The sequence below is a fragment of the Amphiprion ocellaris genome, chromosome 21 (genome assembly GCF_022539595.1).
Source record: "Amphiprion ocellaris isolate individual 3 ecotype Okinawa chromosome 21, ASM2253959v1, whole genome shotgun sequence".
Taxonomy (NCBI): domain Eukaryota; kingdom Metazoa; phylum Chordata; class Actinopteri; family Pomacentridae; genus Amphiprion; species Amphiprion ocellaris.
Window position 1 is genome coordinate 26,761,140 of NC_072786.1, and position 19,941 is coordinate 26,781,080.

The following is a 19,941-nucleotide window of genomic DNA, read 5'->3' on the forward strand; positions in this document are numbered from 1 at the left end:
TATTTATTTATATAGTTTCTTATTTATTTGCTCACCTATTTACATACTTTTTTAACCTATTTTTTAAAATTTTTGTTATGACTCTTTGTTACGTCCTTACGTTCCCTACGTGCCGTTGACGTCGCCATACCCGGAAGTGAGAGCGGGAAGGTGAATGTGAGGTAAACCGGAGAACATGGCTGCTAGTTTTCTGTCCAGAGGTGTCGGTTTGTTTCGGCTCAGCAGGAAAACAACGGCGCTGCTGTCCGGTTCTCGGTGTTTCTCTCAGACCGAACCGGAGCCGCTGACGGTGAAACAACAACAAGACGGAATCAGGTGCAGTAAATACACAGTGGACCCCGGAACCTCACTTAGAAACTGTCTAATTCTGAATGAAAAAATGATTTTATGTACAGCGGAGTGTAACAGCAGAACTTTCAATACTTCAACACATCTATCAGGGTCTAAAGGTAAATTCGGCGTAAATATTATTAATGTAAAATGCACGTTTTCATAATAAAATGACAAAATGTGGATATTTTTTTCCTCGTTAGCTTGAGAGCCAATGGAGAAAAAGCTTTTACATGATTCATCTCTGTGAGTAAAAAACATGCACCAAAACAGCATAACAAACAATGTGCATGAGGAATTCTACTTATACTGGACTTTAATGTGGAGAAACACAACATGCAAAGGTGTAAATAAATATGATTTTAATTTTGAGGCACTGCACTTGAGTATTTCCACATGGTACTACTTTAACTCCCACTTTACTACCTGGTATTGATATCAAAGTTAAATTTCACATACAAACCAGGGATCATCTGTAAAATATGATACATTAACATTGAACACTATGTGAAATAGTTCAAGTTAGCCCCAGATATAGTAGGCGTCCCCTTCAAAATGTAAATAATGGGCATTTGTGTCCCCTAATAAATACAAAAAGAATATTTTACACGTGATGCCTACATTTTGTGTGTTGTTTTACATAAATAAAAACATTTCCACCATAAATCGATGCATAAAAGGCACAAATTGGTGCAGAAAAATTCACCAGAATGCAGGAAATGAAGAGTTTATTGCTTAAAATTTCCTTTCAGGGACGATGCTGTTACTTGAAATGTATTTAAAAAGCAGTGATTTAACTAATATTGACACAAGATCAACTTTACTGATCCCTCACTGTGGAAATAAATAAAAAAAAATATTGTATATTATCTAAATTATTTATATTGTATCATGCATATTGTATGATTATACTGATATTGTATTTTGCATTTCTGTGTCTGTTGTTTTTCAGCTGTCAAAGCACTTTATAAATCCTATTTTTTTGAAGTCCTATTAAAAAAATAAGATTATTATTATTCCTTCATATCAATAGCAATGAAAGGAGAATTAAACCACTTGTTTTTTTTTTAACAATTTGGATTAAGAGTAAAAAAGTGGAGCATGATGGATCCAAAAACAGGTTAAACAAGTTAAATGAGAATTTCATATTCCTCTGATGAAGATTAAAGTGTCATTATTGTTCTGCAGTGATATTTTATTTCTGTTTCCTTCTTTCCTGTGGTTTTTCTGCTGTGTCTTGTAAATGCTGAGTCACTGTTCTTTAAACAGAAGTGCAGAAACGTGGTTAATTTCTGGTTGCATTAAACACCATAAAACACTCACGTAAAAAACAGCTTAATAGAGAATTAATGTAACAAACTGCAGTGCTCAAATTAGTTGGAAAAATCAGCTTTTTTTCTTGTCTTCCAGGAGAATAATATTGAACAACCCCAGGAAGAGGAACGCTCTGTCTCTGTCCATGCTGGAGTCTCTCAGAGAAAACATTGTGACTGATCTCAACAGTGATGATCTCAGAGTTATTATCATATCAGGTGGGTTTTTATCAAGTGTATGAGTGAAATATATTGTTGAAAAGGTGCTGGTTTAACTTTGTGATGTTGTTTTTCCAGCCAGAGGTCCAGTGTTTTCCTCCGGACACGACCTGAAGGAGCTGACGTCGGCTCAGGGCCGAGACTATCACACTAAGGTGTTTCATACCTGTGCAGAGGTTCGTTGAGTTTCTGTCTTCATGCAGCAAGTCGAGAACTCTATCAGCCTTTTATTAATATTTACTGTGTGAGTCTGGGATTTTTATTAAGAAGCGCTTGAATAAAAATGTCTTTAAACAGTTTATTTAGTCAGATCAGCAGTCGAAAAGCCACATATGTTCAGTATGACATTAGATGAAACAAAGAAAAACAACCCAGATCAAAGAAAGATTTTTCACTGCATTATTATTATTTCATAATCTGGAAATTAAAGGGACATTTTCATACTTTTTTTTTTGAGGAAATTACTACTGCTAGACCTGAATATTCGAATATCTGGTTGTTATGGTGGTATCTGATTATTAATTTTGAGGTCCAAATATTTAGACCCCCCCCCCCACAGTTGGACAGACTATCTGAATATTCTGCACGTCCCTTCCTCTAGTGGAACAGATGCGTAGACAAGAGGAAGTGCTAAGGGGGGCAAAGGCAGCTGGTCAGGCCAAACAGGGGCAGTGGTTGAACCGAGAAGGTGTTGAGAAGAGGAAGCTTAGCTGGAGGGACCTGTGGACTATGGAAGAAAGTCATATTAAATTTCTAATAGGGGCAACATACGATGTGTTTCCAGCCCCTCAGAACCTAAGACTCTGGGTAGATGGTGACCAATCATGTCCGCTGTGCTCAGGTACTGCAAGCTTACAGCATATTTTGTCTGGTTGCATAATTAGCTTATACATGGAGGCTGAGAATGCTGAGAAGCTTAGCTGCAGGAACTGAAGAGAGGAGAAAGCAGGTGAATTCTGGAGGTTCTAGTAAGGAGAGGTTAGTGGTGAAATTAGTTGGAGAGGAGGAGAAGGATGAGGGCCTTTAAGTCAGGAAGGAGGCAGGAGTCGCCTGGTAGGAGCTGGTGATGGGAAATGCAGGTAGATTTAAAGCTTGATGAAAGCTTGTTGTTCCCAAAGAAATAGTGTGAACTAATCTGAGGCCAGACATTGCTGTGTGGTCTGTGAAGGAAAAGACTGTGAATTTTATTGAGTTAACAGCCCTGTAGGAAAATTCAGTGGAAGCAGCTTATGAGAGGAAGAAGGCTGGATATGTATGGAAGCAAATCAGACTCATCAGATTCTGAATTTTAAAAGCTGCTGAATTTCTTACTTTGAATTTTTTTTGCATCAAAATTACGTATGTGAATTTTTTATGCCTGAATTTAGCTCATCAAAATTCTAAAAACCAGTTAAAAATTCAATGTCTTCAAGATTCACCATCAAAAAATTCAATGTTCAAAATTCGCCATCAAAAAATTCAATGTTCAAAATTCACTGTCAAAAAATTCGCTGTTCACATCCGGGGGACTCAGGCGTAAACAATCGATCCTGGCCAAAATCGAACCAACGCCCAGCCAATCACGTGGCGCTCCTCCGGTCATGTGACGCAGACGGTTCACCTCACAAGACCGGGGTCAACCACAGCTACCAGCATGAACGACGGCGCTTCAGTGAGTGTATTAATCCTTTTTGTCCTGTATGTGGTTTGTTTTTGTGAGAGTCAGTAAGCTGTAATGCATGCCGTTAGCTGCGCTAGCACAGCGTTAGCCGCGCTAATACAGCGCTAGCGACGCTAATACAGCGCTAGCCGCGCTAGCCGCGCTAATACAGCGCTAGCGACGCTAATACAGCGTTAGCCGCGCTAGCCGCGCTAATACAGCGCTAGCGACGCTAATACAGCGTTAGCCGCGCTAGCCGCGCTAATACAGCGCTAGCGACGCTAATACAGCGTTAGCCGCGCTAGCCGCGCTAATACAGCGCTAGCGACGCTAATACAGCGCTAGCCGCGCTAATACAGCGCTAGCCGCGCTAATACAGCGCTAGCCGCGCTAATACAGCGCTAGCGACGCTAATACAGCGCTAGCCACGCTAATACAGCGCTAGCCGCGCTAGCACAGTAATAAGGTCATACAGACAGCACGTTCTGCAGCTGGGTAGTTGAGTAACAATTTTATAAACGCACAAATGGGTGGAAGTGTGATTTATGCGCCCGAAAATGCAGTTAAATCACAGAGCAGTGTAAAGAAACTGGTCACCTAGCAACCTGAATTAGTCTAGGTAACACTTTGTTTATTGTGTGTTTTCTGCTCAAGTTAATGTCCTGGTTTGATTCATTTTAAATTATTCCTGATCTTGAAAGGTTTTAAACTGTGCAGTCAAAGTAGTTCCAACTGTGAGCGAATAGCTTGAAATGAACTGCCCTAGACTGCTCTGTTCATAGCCCACCATTCTTTCACAGCAGCTATATCAAGAGTTATTGTGCAATGATAGATAAATGCAGCCCATTTTTTCAACTGTTTCCTGTTTAGTATGTGTACCCTAGATTGTTTTTGATAATTTGTTGTAGCCATTTATTTAATCAATTTTAATCCACTCCATAGCAACACCGTCTGAACTGACCAGTCTGGTGAAATTCTGGACTGGATGGGAGACTCTACCAAGAACTCTCTCCTCAGAAGTAGTGAATGGCAGATACCTGACAGCCTCCACCTGCTATGAGACCTTACATTCCCAGGACATTACAAGGACCACACATCATTTAAGACTGATATCCTGGCCTGTATTTGCACTTGCCAGTCAAGATATGTTAGGTGTTGTTCTCTAGTTAGTTTTACTTGACTGACAAAACTAAGTGCACTTTTGGATTCCCTCCCCTACCTGTTCTCCCAACTCACCTGACAGGTTATCTGGCTGAAGTATGCGTGTTTCTGCCATACATTTAAAGTATCTGAAGTTAAGAATATTTCTGGTGAACAATACATGCAATCACAGCATTAAAGCAGGAGTTAAAAATGAACTGGACTGTACTGACTTTATTTTCTCACTGGTGAATGGGATGAAAATCTGTTGCAATATTACAAAACAGCAGCCTATAAATATATATATATATATATATATATATATATATATATATATATATATATATATATATATATTTATTTATTTATAGGCTGACAGTGTATGTATATATATATATATATATATATATATATATATATATATATATATATATATAGTATTCCAAATACTGTCAGAGCAAAAAATATTTTTAAATTGGCTGTCACTGTCAACCTACTTCAACAGGCATTTTTTTTTGCACATTGAAATTTGAGATTGTTTGAATGACACTATCTCAGAACAATGATGAAGAATCTATAATACTGAACAAGTAGATCAATAATCTCAGATTATGGGTGAGTTGAAATATGAAAAAAATGAAGTGGTCTATGAAAAGTCCAGTCTTCGAAACCTGACATGTTTTGTGTAATTTCTTTGTAAATTAGCCCTGCATCCAGTCATTACCATGACATTGGCATGATGGAACCACGACCACATATATCGTTCTGGAGATAGTGGCATTTTTCCAATGGCAAATTTTCATGCTTTAACAGATACAGTGGTGGAAAAAAGTTTTCAGGCACCTTGAAAATTTTCCACAATCTCAAATATTATCGTGAAATATTTGTTGGAAAGTTTTTTGTGTTTCAAAAGGTGTGACTGCATTAGACAGACACAAATGATGCTTTTTTTGTTTATTGTTTCCATGACTAACAAAACTAAATTCTACCAAAATGACCCAATACTCAAAATTTCTTATTTTTAAGGAACCAATGAATTTCAAGTTTTTATTGACTTTTTTAGGATTTGTTTCGTATTATGGCTGTGACTGAACTAATAGAAATTGCATTTGAAGACCTCAGAGGGATTCTTAATGCAATATTTCACAAATGTATGAGGTGTCCAAAAACTTTTTTCCACTGCTGTATTTAATAGCAGTCGGATATGCTTATGTTAGCAAGACAAATAAATGAAAATTTCAGGCTTTTATCTTGAATTATTCTTGAGATATTATATATAATATATATAGCCTCAAATTTGAATGAGAAAAAAAAATACTGAAACTAGGTCTACGGTCCACTTAAAAAAATCTAAAAGTATTTGACATACTCAGCTAATATTTCACAGATACCAATATCTATACATGGGACAGACATATTAAGTTCCAGTAAGTTACAAAGGTGCTCTGGGGATGTGACCATTCTTTGTCGCCCAGCTGCTCCTCTCTCTGAGTCATGATGAATGATTTATGGTAATAAATACATTTAAAAATGGCACTACTTTTGCTCTGAACCTTTATCTACCTGTGGTCGCTCTGTCTTCTGGAGTGATTTGATTGGTTATCTGTCACGAATAAAACTCTTAACATCTGTAAACAAAACAAAAACGTATCAACAAAGTTTTCTGTTAGAGTTTGTGTTCTTCTAAGTTTAACTCCAAGATTTTAAATATTTTCATTTACTACAAATGAATATCTACTCCAAATGTTTCACTAATAATCATTATCAGCCTTAAAAACCCACAAAACACCCCTCTATACTCAACCACACTTAGTACAGTCCGGTTCCCCCTTCTACAAATCTGCTTGGAATCTTCCACTTCCTGTTTGTCAAAGTGGCCTTCTACCTGGACAGGTTTTGTTGGAGCTCATGCAACAAACATTTTGGGTAACTGCACTTTAATGTGGATGGATGACACTGAATTAGAGTGTGTTTTAATGAGACTGAGTTAAGATGTGTAGCTCTGTCATTAAATAGGAAATTATTTCTCAGAATTCACAGAGAAAAGTCTGAAATGTTTGCTAGGTTAGCGTCCCACATGTTCTTTGGCTCAGCTAAAGCCAACTCTCTCCAACTTCTGGATCTCTTGAGTTGCTTGTTGTTAAAATATCTTGCTAAAGGTGCTGAAGCTCAGAAAGTCTGAGATGTTTGTTCAAAATAAGCTTATTCTCAAGTCTGATCTGAACTGTCCTCTTTTGTTTGAACTTTCCCTAAACTTAGGAGTTAGTGACAGAGCAGCACATCCAGACTCAGTCTCATTTATGTAGAGATTAAACTTCAGTGTCATTCATTGATGTTAAAGTGCAGTTTTTCAAATGTTTGTTGCACATGCTCCCGACCAAACCAGTCCAGGTGGAAGACGATGTAAAGAGAAAGCTCCAGAGGATGAATATCACACATTTACGTTGGAAATAAATGTCCTTTAATTAGACATTGTCATGCAAAAGTTGGATTTCCCTTTAATGATGTTCAAATCTTTGTTGAGTGTTTTGTTGATGTTGGCTTCTAAATGTTTTCTGACACTCGGCCCCCAAACTATCTTTCTGACTAAACTAAGATAAAAAGTGAAAAACTGCCTGATTCCTGCATCATGAATGTAAATCTTTTTGGTTTTTATGAGAGTAAACTGAATATATTTGGGTTTAACATTTTATAAACTAAAACAAGAAATGAATTAGTGGAGAAAACAATCAACAGATTAATGGACAAAGAAAATGTGTTTTCCAACATATATGGCTGAATTACTCCAACATTACAAGATACATACAATTTAAATTCTATTTTATTTATATAATGCCAGTTACAGGTCAAATTGTCTCAAGACACTTTATTTTTATATTTTTTTGTCATACTTAAAATATGACAAAGTAAGAAATTTAAAGCTCTTGACTAATCCAATTTATATTTGGTTTTTAAGAGACTAATGGACAATTAAAATAAGTTTCTCCACTAAAACTAATAAACATGAGGTCAAATAGAAGGAACAGTTTTAAATACTGCAGTCCCACAATGACAAGAATAAAGTTTGTCAAGAAAAACTAAATCTGCTGGTGGATTCCATGAAAGTCCTAATAAATGATAATAAAATGTGATACTAAAGGTTTGTGGGACTAAAAATGTCAAAGTAAAGATATCAAGTTGAACATCTAGATGGAGGTTGATAAAAGTTGACCTCCCTTCATTTCTCTGGAGCGACTCCATGGATTTTATGGATGGTGGTTAAAGACCTGCTCTTCTAGTCGTCTTCCTTCTAGTCTCTGTAAAAAGTCAGTCCATCCTGGCCGACTTCAACACCTCTTCATGACAACTTGTTCTGCCTCGGACCTGGTGGAAACTCCAGAAACTCGGGAAAACCTGTGGAGACTCGAAGAACTCGTGGAGACTCGAAGAACTCGTGGAGACTCGAAAAACTCGTCGGGCGGGGGAAGGTGTGGTGGGTGGTGGGGGAGTCTGGGTGGAGTCAGGGCGGAGAGTAGGCGGGGAGGTGGGTGGCGGACTCCACCCCCTCTACTCCTCCCACCTCCCCGCCTACTCTCCGCCCTGACTCCACCCAGACTCCGCCTTGGCTCCGCCCATGTGGTCACTTGAGGAACTACGATGCCAAAGGGACGACGAATTTATTTCTTTGTATCTGATCTGTAGCTCAGTGAGTTAAGGATTTGCCTATGGAGCTGCAGGTCGCTGGTTCAAGACCAGACACTTCTTAAGTTTTATCAAAATCCTGACAAAGACAAAGAAAGAAAACTGCCGCTGGCGGGTCTCGATCCTGCGACCTCCCGCTCTGTAGGCTCTCCTCTTATCCCCCTGAGCTACTCGCTCAGATACTAATTCTTCTTTTTTTTGCGCATTTATCATCTATTTTTTGTCATTTTCGAGTTTTTTTTTTTAACTCGAGTCTAGACTCGACCGTTTTTCTCAGGAGGCTGGACTTTAGCCTTTGCTGGAGGGTGGAACCCTCAGTTCCAAGACTTTCCAAAGCCTCCACACCTCCCGAGTCCTCAGGACCTGAGCTTTCACACAGTCTGAGGGCTGAAATTTTCTAAGTCCCACAGTAGTTCTCTGTTAGTTTGAACCTTCAGACAGTCTGAGGGCTGATGTCCTCTAAGTTCCTGAGTAGTTCTCTGTTAGTTTGAACCTTCAGACAGTCTGAGGACTGAAAACCTAAATGTTTCTCAGTAGTTCTCTGTTAGTTTGAACCTTCAGACAGTCTGAGGACTGAAGTTTTAAAAGTTTCTCAGTACTTCTCTGTTAGTTTGAACCTTTAGACAGTCTGAGGACTGAAATTTTAAAAGTTTCTCAGTACTTCTCTGTTAGTTTGAACTTTATGTTTAACAGAAGCCTTAAAACTTGTGACCATGAGTCTTGATTTCACATTTAGATCATCCATCTGAGTTCTTCTCAGACCTTCACCTGTGGGTTTTTTAGAAATCCTCAACAAACTTTGATTCTCTTCACTGAACAGTAAAGTTTGTGGAGATCAGAAGGTAACATTAGTTTGATAAATGCCTTCAATTACTAGTAGACTTTATCTGGAAAGCAGTTTTCTGAAATGAGCACTTAGTAAATCTGTCTACAATCAAACCAAGAACGTAGAAAGAGGAAATGTTTGAAGAAACAACTTCATGTTTTCATTTCAGACTAGAAAACGCTTTAAGAACTTTATCTGTTTTTGCTCTTTTTGATCGTTTTATTGTCTCTTCTGTTTAATTTGATCTTCTAAAGTCTAACTGATGTCTTTTCAAATGTTTTGTCTTTAGTTTGATTCTTCTTAAATGTTTAGTTTTGCTTTCTATTAAACAGACAAAATATTGAATGAGATAATTCAACAAGATACAATACATGTCATTATGAAATTAAACAAAATTTTTAAAATACAAATATTAAAAATTACAGATAAAATATTTTCCGTAATTAAACATTTAAAAAATACAATTAAACAAGCAGAATATTAAACATTTTTAAAAATGCAAAACATTTAATTGGATCATTAAACCTTTAAAAAGACAAAACATTTAATTAAAAAATTAAATGTTTAATTAGAAATTACATCTTAAATTTCTTAAATCTTTTTAATAATAAAACTTTTTAAAAGTTCTACTGTATTATTTTTTTTCCTTTGATTTAATTGCTTTTTGTTATGTAGTTTATTTCTTTAATCTTGTTTTTCTGTCAAGATTTTAACCCCAACCTTAAAAATGAAATAAACCCTTAAATCACAATGAAAATACTTCTGTTGTCACAATCATGAGTTAGTCAATTATTCACTTTATCAATTCAACTTTATTTGTTTAGCACCTTTTACACAGATGACAAAACTAAACAAGCAAAGAGAAAAAACTATGCTAAAACTATGATTAAAACTCAATAACATATTTTTTAAAAAAAGATTTAACATGGTAATAAAATGTGTTGTGTTCAGGGGATGGAGGGAGTTTATTGAAGTCTTCTTGGGCTCACATGGGAAATCATTTAACATATAAACTTGATATTCAGTCTAAGGAAACTGCAGAGCGACAGAAGAACCAACAATATCTCCTGTTTTCTCCTTTAATGAGTCGAGTCTTCTTGTGCTTTCAGACCAAAGAACTACAGACTCTTCACAACCTGCTCAAACTCTTGGTACAGGACCTCACCACACGGGTCAAAAAGGTTTCTGTCTCATTTCTACTCTGAAGCTCACCTTCTCCTGCTCAAACTGCTGACAAATGTTTCTGCTGCTCTAAAGTCTGGTCTCCAGAACTTCCTAAAAACTCTCAAAGTCTCTTCTGCTGCAGGTTGCTTTGTAGAACGGTTCCAGAAAACCTCACTAAACCACATGGAGGGGCCTCAAGATAGTCGTCCAAATGAAACCGTACAAAAACCAAACTAGCACAACCCAAACACTAAAGTCTCCTGCAGCCTACCAGAGAACCTCTGAGAACAGAGAATCAGGACAGGAACTCTTACCTTCTGGACAACCAACCTTGGTTCACAAACAAGAATACAGAATGTGTCTGACCAAAAACCTCTAAAGACTCACTACAGCCAAGATAAAGACACAACTCAGCTGCACCAAATCCACTAATCACTGCACACAGTAGCACCATGTGCTAACTGTGGCTGAAGAACCACATTTACCAAGACAACTATCCAGTACAAAGCCCAAAAACACACCAAGAAACACATTAAAGACTATTTTACTGCTGGAAGCTCCAAGCTAACGCCTAAAGAACAAACTAAAGCAATGGAGCCAAACCCAGTTCAGTGGTGAAGAGAAACAGAGGAAATGTTTGTCTGCAGCTAAATAAAGCAGGAAGACACTGAGCTGCTCAGGTGTTCCTGATAACACCAAGCAGCCACCTGGACAGCCAATAGGAACACAGCTTCCTGGAAGTCCAGAGGGCGGGGTTAGTGAAGGAAATTTAGTTTAAAGTTGAAGCAGAAAGTTAACAAAGAAAGTTGAAAACCACCTTCTGATCCCTGAAATCTCTGAGTTTTCACACAAAGAACACCTGAACATGTCAAACTGGTTCCATAGTAGAACCATCATTGTAAAAACGTCATAGTATGGTGTGTTGCTCAAAAAACATTAGGACCCGGCTGTCAGGGACAAACATGTAAGAAACATGAGAACAGAGAGAACCCAACCAGTAGGTCACAGTTTATCATCATCTAATCATCTCCTGAAGTCCATATGGTGAGAGACATCAGTATCTGGTTGTTCATTTACCAGAGGATGCTTAGAATCATGCTGATGTGGTCTGTACTCTACAGTATTTTAGTGACTCAATAAATGCCTAAGTCAACCCGCCCAGCCAGCAGCAGGTGGTTCCCCCACATTACATTGGATCCAGGTTCTGCTCGAGGTTTTTTTCCCTGTTAAAAGGGTGTTTTCCTGCCACTGTCGCCTTTTGGCTTGCTCTGGGGGTTCAGGCATATGGGTTCTGTAAAGCGTCTCGAGACAATTTGACTGTAATTGGTGCTATATAAATAAAATTGAATTGAATTGTTTTTTTAAAATGCTTTTTAGTTTTTAATAAACATTTAACAGTCTATATGTAATAAATAAATGGCCTTTGCCTATCTTAAGAAAAATTCACTCAGAACTCTATGTTAACAGTACTAAATAAATCAATAAATACATGCATACACACAAAAATAAGTTAATACATTAACTGTGTTAAGATAAGATTTAGATTTTAAAAAAAGCTGTTTATGTTTTTGCAGAATCCAGTATTGCTCACTGGTTGGTCATTACATTTTATTAGTTTGGTTTCACTGTTTAAAATGATGCCACCTCTTTTCAGACAGAACCTGTGATAATAAAACAATACAAAATTTTTAGTTCCGTGTTAATAAAGCACTTAAAGCTTTAAGTATGGCTAAATGCTTTTTTCAAAATTAAATATATCACTCCTCAGGTGGTAGTGGCCCCAAGTTCAGTAAAGTTGGAAAGATATTCACAGATTCAGGCTTCCAGCATCAATAACTCATTAGATATAGGTTGTCAAAACATAAACGGTGCCTCTTTCCCATTGTTGCAAGGCAGACAATGTGCTACAAGCCCAGTTTTATCAAAAGTAGCGGTCTTTCAAGCTACAGAATAACATTGGTGTCTATGGAGTGAACAGGGTCCGTCTGCAATTTGCAAAACCGCTGCAACAGTAAAGAGAGACAAATATTCAATAACTTCACTCTTATACATTGTAGTGTCACTAAAATCACTGCAGCCTTCAACTGGCTCCTGTTGACAAAGTGTTTTAACAGAAATGTAAATGCTGTAATTTGATTCTTTTAATGAACCATGTAACTTGAATGGATGTGATGCTGGTGTGACCACAGTGCACACGTCTGATGTTGCTCACAGTGGTCCAAGGGACGCTCAGGGAGTTTGTGTGTTTGCTCACACTCAGACTGAAACATTACAGGGAACATTGCTCTCCAGCATTGAGAGTGATTTAGGAATTCATTCATTGTGTTGTGAACTTTGAAGGAGCAGAAACTTTACAGCTGACAAAGATATGAGCTCCAATTCTGGATGTTTTAGGAAATGAAGTTCATCAAATGAACACTTGATTTTTGCTGATAACTCATTAAATTTCTGAAGAAATCCAACATAAAAACCTGTAAACTCTCAGGCAGCTTTTGTTAAAGTTTGTCTATAATTCTATCATCATGTTCTGGAACCAGGACTCTGCAGAAGTTCCTTCAATCAGATACTTGTGTGTTTCTATTTAAGGCCTCAGGTTTGAACGTACAGCAGAGGATTAGAAAGGAGGGATTTTAATATTTAAATCAGTCCAGTAAATGTTTGGAGTAAAAAATGATTAAAATGTTGATTTAGATAGATTTGTGTCATAAACAATATTGTAGAGTCTCACTTAAATATATCCAAATGAGTTCAGTGTATTTACATTTTATAGAATATTTGATTTCTTAATCTCAATACTGTAGAGTCTGACCCTAAATATTATAATAATGATGTAAATCTAAATAATAATATTGTAGTGCAGAGTCATTAAATTTAATCAGTTAAACTTACATAATATCACTGTACAATCTTAACCTGAACATTCATATTATTGAGGTAAATTTACATAAATCATGATATTCTAGTCTTAACTGGAATATGTCTAACATGAATCTTTTTGTATTGTGCTGATAAACAACAATAACCCGACTTTCAGATAATATTTATTCACTGTGTATTGGCTAGTACAGAAGTATTAGTACAGAATATTATTTCTTGTTTTATGTGTGATAATTGGCAGTAAACATTCTAAGAAGTGGAAATTGACAGGGTTGTAATAGTGCTGTTCTTGCACAATATTTGTCACTTAATTGCCCTCAGGATGCTGTCGTTGAGCTACCAGTTTTACAGAACAGGCAGATGTTGCAGCTAATGATGCTGTAATTCACATAAACAAGGAAACAAGTCCATCATAATTTGAATGTTAACAGTCCAAAATGAAAAGGTCATATACAGCTTTCCTATTGGGTTAAAGAGCCAAAAAAAAAAACATGAAAAATATTTTGTAAAAGCGAGAGGTCGGTAGCAGCTTTAATTTTTTCTTACAACCCCCCCAAAATATCTGTTGTACCCTCCTGTGCCCCCCACTAAAATTAATCTGGATCCGCCCCTGTCTGACATGAAAGCTGGGATCTTTCTGCAGTTACTGTCCTCAACGAGCAGCAGGTGGCGCTGTGAGCTCCTCCCCTTCCAAAGCACAGGAGGTCAGTCTAGTGACCTGCAGCATCCCACTGTCTAATTAGAGGAGACCCACATCACTCCATGTCCAGACGGCAGATGAATCAAAGTCTCTGCAGATCCTGTCCTGCTTACAGAGCGGGATGGAAATGAAAATGTTTCTTCACTGTCACACTAAAATAAATCACTGCATTTAGCCTCTAGTTCAGAAACATATTTTGGGTATTTTAAACTCACTTTTTGTCTCTCCCACAATGTTGATTACAATTACATGCAAACGGGAAATTATGCAAATTAGGCGATGACATCATTTAGCGACTTCTAGTGACTTTTAGGACAGCCAATAGCTACTTTCCTTACTGAGGAGTTGGCAACACTGGTCAAAACATAAACGATGCCTCTTTCCCACCGTTGTAAGGTAGACAATGTGCTACAAGCCCAGTTTTATCAACAGTAGTTGTCTTTCAAGCTGCATGAATAACAGTGATGTCTATGGAGTGAACAGGGACCGTCTGCAAATTGCAAAACTGCTGCAACAGCAAAGAGAGACACAAATATTCAATAGCTTCTCTCTGATACACTGTAGTGTCACCAGAATCACTGCAGCCTTCAACTGGCTCCTGTTGACACCAATGTTATTTCTGCAGCTTGAAAGACAGCTACTGTTGATAAAACTAGGCTTGTAGCACATTGTCTACCTTACAGCGACGGAAAAGAGGCATCGTTTATAATGAGGAATGGAATCACACATGATTAGCCAAAAGATGGTGAGAAAATTGAAAATCAGACAATTCTTTCTGTCTTTACATTTTCTGTCACCAATAAATGGTGTATATTTGGTTATTTTCATGAAGAAATTAATACCTTTTTTTTTTCAGAATAACATGCTTTTCAAACTCACCAGCAGGTTTCAGTGTTCAGGAGGTTAAAAAACATTCTTATCCTGATAATGTGACAACTGACAATTCCTTTTGCTTTTTCTTTATTATTTTTTATCTGCTTGAATAAACTGAATCTCACACAGTTCATGATGCTTACAGAATAAACAAGAAAACCACTCAGAGTGCAGCATCAAGGCTACTCAGTCGTATCATTTCCGACAGATGACATCTTTAATAAAAAATGACCTTGTGTTGAGCACAATTGTGTGCTATGCATGTGTACGTTATGTATAGATACCGAATCACGTGACCTAAATATGTAGCAGGCGGCGGGAATTGATGGGACTCAGAAACACCCCCACAATTTAATCAGTTGTTCCTTGGATCATTTCTGGTGGATAAGTCCTGATAAGTCCTCGGTGGTGGATTTGTAGTAGGATCACAATCATGTGATCATCAGCAGGCAGCTGATGTAGTGTTCACTTGTTGTCATGGTTACAGTGAAGCTGTGCTGCTATCTGGCAATGATACAGAAATATTTAACAAATCCCTGGATCCAGACTATAAGCTGCATCACTGCCAAAATCTAATCACTTGGTCCTTAAGTCATTTCTGACCTTTCCTGGAAATTTCTTCCACATCTGTTAGTCCGTTTTTGAGTAATATTGGTAACAGACGGACAGACAGACGGATAGACAGACAGACGTACACCGATCGTCACATAGCTCCGCGTTCCTTGGCTCACTAATAGCTTTTGTCTCGTACTTCAGGTGATGACTCTGATACAGGACGTACCTGTTCCAGTCATCGCTATGGTCAACGGTGTTGCCACGGCGGCAGGTTGCCAGCTGGTTGCCAGTTGTGATGTTGCCGTGGTAACAGAGAAATCCACCTTTGCCACTCCGGGTGTCAACGTGGGTTTGTTCTGCTCGACGCCGGCGGTGGCCATCGGCCGGGCGGTACCGAGGAAGGTAAGACCAAAGGACACTCAGATACCTGACGTATATTTAAAAATTATATTGACTTGTATCTTACACTCTGCTGACTTTTTTCATAAAGTTTATTTCTCAGCTGTAAAATATCGTGCCCAGTAATAACCAATGTGAGGGGTCCTTACACACAATGTTAGGTGATGTTAAGAATTCATTATGGCTAAGCTATTGGGGAAAAATGCCACCTAAGAAGCTGTAATCAGTTTACACACTGCCATGCTTCTTTTTACCAGGTTGCCATGGAGATGTTGTTCACGGGGACTCCCATCTCGGCCCATGATGCTTTGCTGCACGGTCTGGTCAGTAAGGTGGTGCCAGAGGAGCGACTGGAAGAGGAAACTTTATCCATCGCTAAGAGAGTTTGTCAGGCCAGTCGACCTGTCGTAGCTCTCGGCAAGGCCACTTTCCAAAGGTGACAGTTGATCCAGAGACTCTTTTTCAAACTCTTTCACAGTGGTTCTCAAAAGCCCGACTTCATACAATCATCCCATTCACTACTTCCCTTTAATCTGATGGTAACTGATCCTCTCTCCTTAATGTCTGAATGAACACTGTGCTCACTTTTATGTAAAGGTTGCGACTGCAGTCTCACTAGTTGGACCTAGGAAGACAAATCTGAAGTCACATTAACAGATAGTCATGTTAAAGCAACGCATTGTGAGTTGTGTTCAGTGATTTAGGGAGCATTTTTCCACATTTCACCACCAATATTGGTCCAAAAACTGTTAGAAAATCACAAAACGCTTTTCTCCTTCACTTTGCTCTACAGTTATACATCTATTGCAAACTTTACTGTGTTGAGTCTGTAACAGGTCAGATCAATGAGACTCACCAGTAATGACTTTATTCCAGGTTTTGACTAACTGAAGTTTAGCTTGTGTGTTATATGTACCTTGTCCCACCTCTTCTTCCATCCCTCCCCCTCTCTACCCCTCTACCCCTCCCCCTCTCTACCCCTCCCCCTCTATCCCTCTATCCCTCTATCCCTCTATCTCTACCTCTTCTGTCCCTCTCAACCTGCCTGGCCAGCAGCAGATGGTTCCCCCACATTAGAGCTGGGTTCTGCTCGAGGTTTTTTTCCCTGTTAAAAGGGTGTTTTCCTGCCACTGTCTCCTTAGGGCTGCTCTGGGGGTTCAGGCATATGGGTTCTGTAAAGCGTCTCGAGACAATTTGACTGTAATTGGCGCTATATAAATAAAATTGAAATGAATTGAATTGAATTGAATTACTCCCAGCTATTTATGACTATTTCCTCTGAGTTTATGAAATGATTTCTCCCAGCTATTTAGGACTATTTCCTCTGAGTTTATTAAATGATTTCTCCCACCTATTTAGGACTATTTCCTCTGAGTTTATTTAATGCCTACAACCAACGTCTGACTGGTAGAATGCCGTCACTTTAACAGGTTAATGAAGCATCAATGATGCGTATCCTATGTGTGAGTAGGGCTTTACTGTAGGTGATAATAAAAAAAAGGTGATATCACTGTCAAATTGCATTCTCGATCAACAAATTTAGCAAGAGTAACAGATAAAATCAGAACTGTACAAAGTACTAAACATTTACCATAATTATCAGGATTCCTCATGTGAAACTTTTCAAAGGTTCTAATTTACACGTGTTGTTTTCCTGTTTCCAAAGACAAATGGCTCAGGGTCGGGATGCAGCGTACGCCACCGCCTCCAAGGTGATGGTCGACAACCTGGCTCTGACAGACGGCCAGGAGGGCATCCGGGCCTTCATCGAGAAACGCAAACCAGTGTGGAGCCACAAAGTAGAAAAAGCCCACGACTGATGGATTTTATTTTTTTAATTAACCTGAAATAATCTAGTGATGATCCTGATTTTTAGTCGCTGGTGTGTAGAAATTAGCACCAAAGCCCCAGTCTATGATTGGACTAGCTGCTTGTAAAAATGTATATTTGTAATTTATGAAATCACAAGGACGGAAATATGAACTGTTGACTTCACCTTCCACAGGGATTTGCCCTTTTTTGGTCTTTTTAAGTAGCTGAACAATTATGTGCCTTAAAAGCTGCAGAAGAGAAAACTCCAGACAGTGGATGATGTACACTAATTGACTCATAATGCTAAAGAATGCTGCTATTAGTCTAATCTTACATGCATTAATTAGTTACAGATTGCATGACTGAAAAGTTCTGTTTATTTTCTGCTTTGATTCTTGCATAAAAATGTCAAATATGCATATAAAAGTTGGAAAGAAGGTCACTTTGAAGATGCAGGACTGCAGGTAAGGTGTGTCCAACCGACTGAACTGAACTAAAGTTTTGTATAAACCTGATAGATTTAAAGTCCGGTTTCTGTATTCTGTTTTACTTTTAAAGGGTTTTGGCTCAGATACTATTTAAAAATGATGAAACTGATGTTCGTAACATAAATCTGCAAATCTACAGATTGCTAGTATTACAAAGAACCATAAAAATCAATCAAAAACTAAAACAAAAAATAAACTAATGGAGCTTTGTTATATTGCTTCTCGGTAAGAAATTAAGAGGTATGTATGTAGCATCACCATTTTTTAAAAGATTCTTTTATCTGGGTGTACGAAAATCGATATTTATTTTTAAGAATGGTATTTTTGAATTTGCAAATTTAGTACATCGGCATTCTTGTTTGGATTAGGGAATAATGTAAAATAAAAACTTGTGTTTATGTTTATTTTTAAAGATTTTTTATGTTTTCAGATGTGGGCATTTTTGTATTTTCACCCTCAGAAGAACCTGGGAAGCCATTTTAAAGGTCTAACTCGCACAGCCATGAAATTCCAGATGACTGATTGGCTCCAGTAGAGGCTAAAGTTTTAATTACTGGCCCTTGAAAGTGGAATAAAAAGTGCCAAATAATCAAATGAAGATGGTGTTTGGGCCTCAGGAAGTTCTTGTGTCTAAAAATGGATGTTTCCCACTAAAAATACAGTCTTAAGTTGACATTTCAGCAACGTGTACGGCCTCTTAACATCAGTAGAATTTGATGTGTGGTAAATATTTTTATTAATTTGACAAATTGACCATGAAAACTGGTGTTTGTAGAGGTCTATATGTTGTCAATATACACTATAGGAACAAACGTATTTGAACACCCAACTAAAGGAATCAGGTTAGACTTAAGAAAAAGGATTGTTGCTCAGAAAGTGGAGAAGTTTATCCAAGAAGTATTATTAGGGAATTTATAGAGAGCCACAGAGTACAGAACAAGACTGGGAGAAGTGAAAGATTTCAAAGACTCTAGGAAGAAAACTAGTGTGAGATGTGTCTTAAAACCCGAGAACAACTGCCAGGCCAAGTCTTGAACTGAGATCTCAAAGAGGACAGTCGGTAGAGCCCTGCACAGAAATGTAATGTCAGGTTACAAACCAAGAAAGACTCCACTAATGCAGACTGAAGTATGTGTAAATAAAACTAGTATGTTTAGAAATGCTGCGTTCAAAATTCCCTGCTCTGTTAACCTGCACTTGGGAAATACTGCATCAGTGCTTTAAGCTTTCTGATTTTAAGTTTCATGCTGTGGTGTTAAAATTCCCCTTCATTAAAAACAGGCCAATCCATCAATATCAGCCTACTTTTGAGCCACAGGTTGTTTGGATGTTGTCAACGGCACACTAAAACAATACAAAAGAGTTCCTCAATACATTAACATTTATTTAGAGAAATTCTCAAACCCCATGCCAGTGTGTGTTTGTGTAAGTTCCAGTTCGTATTGTCTTCACCTCTTCTTAGCAGTTGGAACTCCATGATGACAGAATGTGTGCTGTTGACAGATATCATCAGAAGGAAGAAGCACTGGTGAATGACGTGAAAGTGGTGGCGGATTCATCGCTTCAAAGAAGGAACAGGAGCAGAAGGTGAAACCAGGTGGGCCAGCTGCTGTACCACACTATGACCTTTTAACAACTGCTACACTGTACAGTTGTAAAGTCAAACAACGATATGTTTATTTAGGCACTACAACATTTTTAACTGTGCAGTATGTCGATCATTGGGGAATTTTTTGTTGTATACAATATGTAAAATAAGGTTCAATCCAAATTCTCAAAGATAAGGCAAAAACGTCATAGTTTAGTATGTCGTTCAAAATGTGATGAAAACGTCGTAGTTTAGTATGTCGTCCAAAATGTGACAAAAATGTCATAGTTTAGTATGGCTCGTTCAAAATGTGATGAAAACGTCGTAGTTTAGTATG

At 37.9% G+C, this 19,941-nt stretch overlaps 1 protein-coding gene and 1 long non-coding RNA gene across 4 annotated transcripts; both read left to right on the forward strand.

The window, feature by feature from the left end:
* The first annotated feature begins 125 nt into the window (after positions 1-125).
* On the forward strand, positions 126-18,420 carry echdc3 (enoyl CoA hydratase domain containing 3). 3 transcript variants are annotated; one of them, XM_055006779.1, is made up of 7 exons: positions 126-315; positions 1,741-1,862; positions 1,941-2,038; positions 10,258-10,329; positions 15,519-15,719; positions 15,974-16,152; positions 17,383-18,420. In XM_055006779.1, the coding sequence occupies exons 1-7, from the start codon at positions 176-178 to the stop codon at positions 17,534-17,536; spliced, it is 966 nt and encodes a 321-aa protein (XP_054862754.1). In that variant the 5' UTR covers positions 126-175; the 3' UTR covers positions 17,537-18,420. The 3 variants fall into 3 exon arrangements, with proteins under 3 accessions (XP_054862754.1, XP_054862755.1, XP_054862756.1); XM_055006780.1 differs by having other exon boundaries at positions 10,258-10,320; XM_055006781.1 differs by lacking the exon at positions 10,258-10,329.
* Positions 2,045-4,859, forward strand: LOC129347922 (uncharacterized). The gene is made up of 2 exons (XR_008600270.1): positions 2,045-3,513; positions 4,444-4,859. It is a non-coding gene; the product is annotated as an uncharacterized LOC129347922 (long non-coding RNA).
* Positions 18,421-19,941: the final 1,521 nt, after the last annotated feature.